This window comes from Lygodium microphyllum, chromosome 7 (genome assembly GCF_053477565.2).
Source record: "Lygodium microphyllum isolate KBCC chromosome 7, Lygodium_microphyllum_v1.1.10, whole genome shotgun sequence".
Lineage (NCBI taxonomy): Eukaryota > Viridiplantae > Streptophyta > Polypodiopsida > Schizaeales > Lygodiaceae > Lygodium > Lygodium microphyllum.
Genome location: NC_141141.1, coordinates 20,586,147 through 20,588,814, shown reverse-complemented (window position 1 = coordinate 20,588,814; position 2,668 = coordinate 20,586,147). Strand labels below are relative to the sequence as shown.

At 52.7% G+C, this 2,668-nt stretch overlaps 1 protein-coding gene across 1 annotated transcript; it reads right to left on the bottom strand.

Moving 5' to 3' along the window:
* Window positions 1-722: 722 nt before the first annotated feature.
* On the bottom strand, window positions 723-1,916 carry LOC148033245 (GDSL esterase/lipase At1g28650-like). Its single transcript, XM_087680880.1, has one exon. The coding sequence runs from the start codon at window positions 1,914-1,916 to the stop codon at window positions 723-725; it is 1,194 nt and encodes a 397-aa protein (XP_087537006.1).
* Between the last annotated feature and the right edge of the window lie 752 nt (window positions 1,917-2,668).

Genomic DNA, 2,668 nt, shown 5'->3' with positions numbered 1-2,668 from the left:
GAGCGCGTCTATGGAGCCTTTTTGTTGTAGTGGAAGCGCATTACGAGGTCTAAAATGCATTTGCCATGGATTATACTTCAAGACCTGATTCAAGACATAAATGATGGATTATGTATGCATACATAAATTGTCACTAAATCTTCTTATGATAATAGCATGCAATTGAGTAAATTTTGGGTGGTAACTTGCCTATGCACTACGATATATTCTTCAAAATGAGCCCATCCTTAATAAATATACATGCACACCTCGCTATCCAACATTAGGTCACCCACATGCATACAATGTACACAAACATGTTTGCTTACACACAAATTTATACATAGATACAGAAACCTATTTACTAAATAGAGAGAGAAGGGGGGCGGGGAGGGGGATTTAAGACCATCCCTTGATAAATACACTTAAAACTCTTCCTTGGGCAAGTCCTAGGCATGGAGAGCATAGTAACCTTTAACTTAATGTCTTTATTTTGCGCATTACAGTTTATTTAAAAAAAGAGTCTTTTAAGACCATCCATTGATAGACACCCTTGAAACTCTTGCTTGCGCAAGTCCTAAGCATGGAGTGCAAAGTAACCTTTAACTGAATGTCTTTATTTTGTGCACTAAAGTTTATTAAAAACAGAGCCTTAGAGGCAACTTTCAAATGGGAGCTACACGTAGTACGCATGCGCTTCATTAAAGCTAAACCTTTGTCAATTTGATGCGTTATAGCTGCAGTCAATGAATTATCGGGGAAACTGTACTGGGGCTGTGGTTGCGGCATGGTGCTGCAACGGCGGCGGAACCAAGGAAGTTGCTCGAGGGGGAGGCGAAGCGGGAGTTGTCGTGGAGCATGAGGCCCATCATGGTTCCGTACATCGCGTCTGTGAGGTGGATGCCGTCCCAGCTCATGTAAGACCTCGGGTTGGGGCAGGGGGAGCTGCTGGCAGCGGCGGGCGCCGCGACGTAGCGAGGGAAGCAGGCCCCGCGGGTGTTGGTGAAGCCGTACTCGGAGGCGTGGTCGAGCACATGCAGGTAGGCGGCGGAGGTGTCGAGGTACACGATGTCGACGCCGGGGTGGCGCGCGGCGATGCTGCGGATGGCGGCGGTGAGGAGCTGGTTGTGGCGGTCGCTGACGGCGCTGACTTGGGCGATGCAGCCGTGGCGGTCCTTGGGCAGGGAGGGGAAGCGGGAGAGGTGGGTGGCCATGCAGCCCATGGGGAACTCGCCCTGCACCACCACCTTCTTGATTCCGCTGCTGCTGACGAGTAGCTCCAGCTGGCTGGCCACCTTCTGCACCACAGCTGGAACCAGGGCGGCCACGGCGGAAGCCGACTTCCCCGACGACCAGGCGTAATTGTAGTCATTGCCGCCTATCTCTCCCAGGTATACCAGGGCGTGGCTCATGTTAATGGCTGTCCTCGCTGTGTCGGCCATGAACCATCGAGTCTGGACGTCCAAGGAGTCGCGGGTGCTGGAGCCCACACCAGCCAAGCGAGCTAGCGCGGTCGTGTCTAGGGCTGTGGCTCCGGCCACCGCGAAGTTGTCACTGCGGCCTCCTGCAGCCCGGAGTCGGAGATGAGCTGGCAGAAACGGAACACCGAGGGCCTGGCACAGGAAGTCCAGCATCAGCCTCCCGTCGCTGTACCTCCCCGTAGGCCTGTGGAAGTAAGTGGAGCCGTAGGGCAGGCTAGATGCACCCGTGGGGTTGTTGCCCGTGTCGGTGGTGGAGTCGCCGAAAGCAAAGACGGGAGAGAACGCCGAGGACTGGCTGCGTCGAGCGCATGATGTCGATGATGAAGCGTGATCGACGGCGGTCGCCGTTGCAGCTTCGTCAGCAGCAGCAGCAGCGCCGAGCAAGCTGCTGCTCGCCGCCTGCAACGCTTGTAGCAGAAGAACGATCGCCGTCCTCCTCATCATCGTAGCTGCCATATTCTCGTACTGTAATGCTCTCTAGTCCTGTAATGGTCTCTGGTCGTACGCGCAACGAATTAACAACTCTCCATCGTCGTATCATAATACTATCAATTATAGCTGCGTTATCGGCTAGGAGGAGGTGCGTTCCGCCTTCCCGTTCCGCCGTCGCGCTTTTCCTTTTGTACGCATTTTCCTTTTCACCCGGGCAGTACCTTGCCATTCTCGATGGTAAAATTATCAAGCTTGGATTCTCACTCGGCAACACCTTCAAATTACTTTGGCGCGTAAGGCTATAACGGGCTGAGGATAAATTTCGGCATGGCCCCCACCACCGCGAAAGGGTTCACCCGGTCACTCGGTGGAAATCAATTAAAATATAAAAGGCCCCTAAAAGGGGCTTGGTCTGATCGCCCGCTGCACACGGCGGGCTTTGAACCCCCACCCTCACGCAAGCACTCAGGAGCTCTATCACTCTGGGCGCGCGAACAATTGTTAATAACATAAGTTTTGAAATTTATTAAATCTTTTAATGGTGAAAAAAAAGGCACATGCGCCTAAAACCGGCGCTTCCGGTCATACCGATGGAAAAGTATGGGCCCTGGCGGGGCCCATACTGATATTTATCCTCAGCCGCAGACCATCATGCATCTCCGAGATCATAACAGAATTCCATCCGCGCATTAGTAGAGTACGTCCTAGAATATGAGCTCTCTCTTGTCGCCCCCAAAAACAAGGCTCCCCATGGTGAATTACTTGGCCTGATGTAT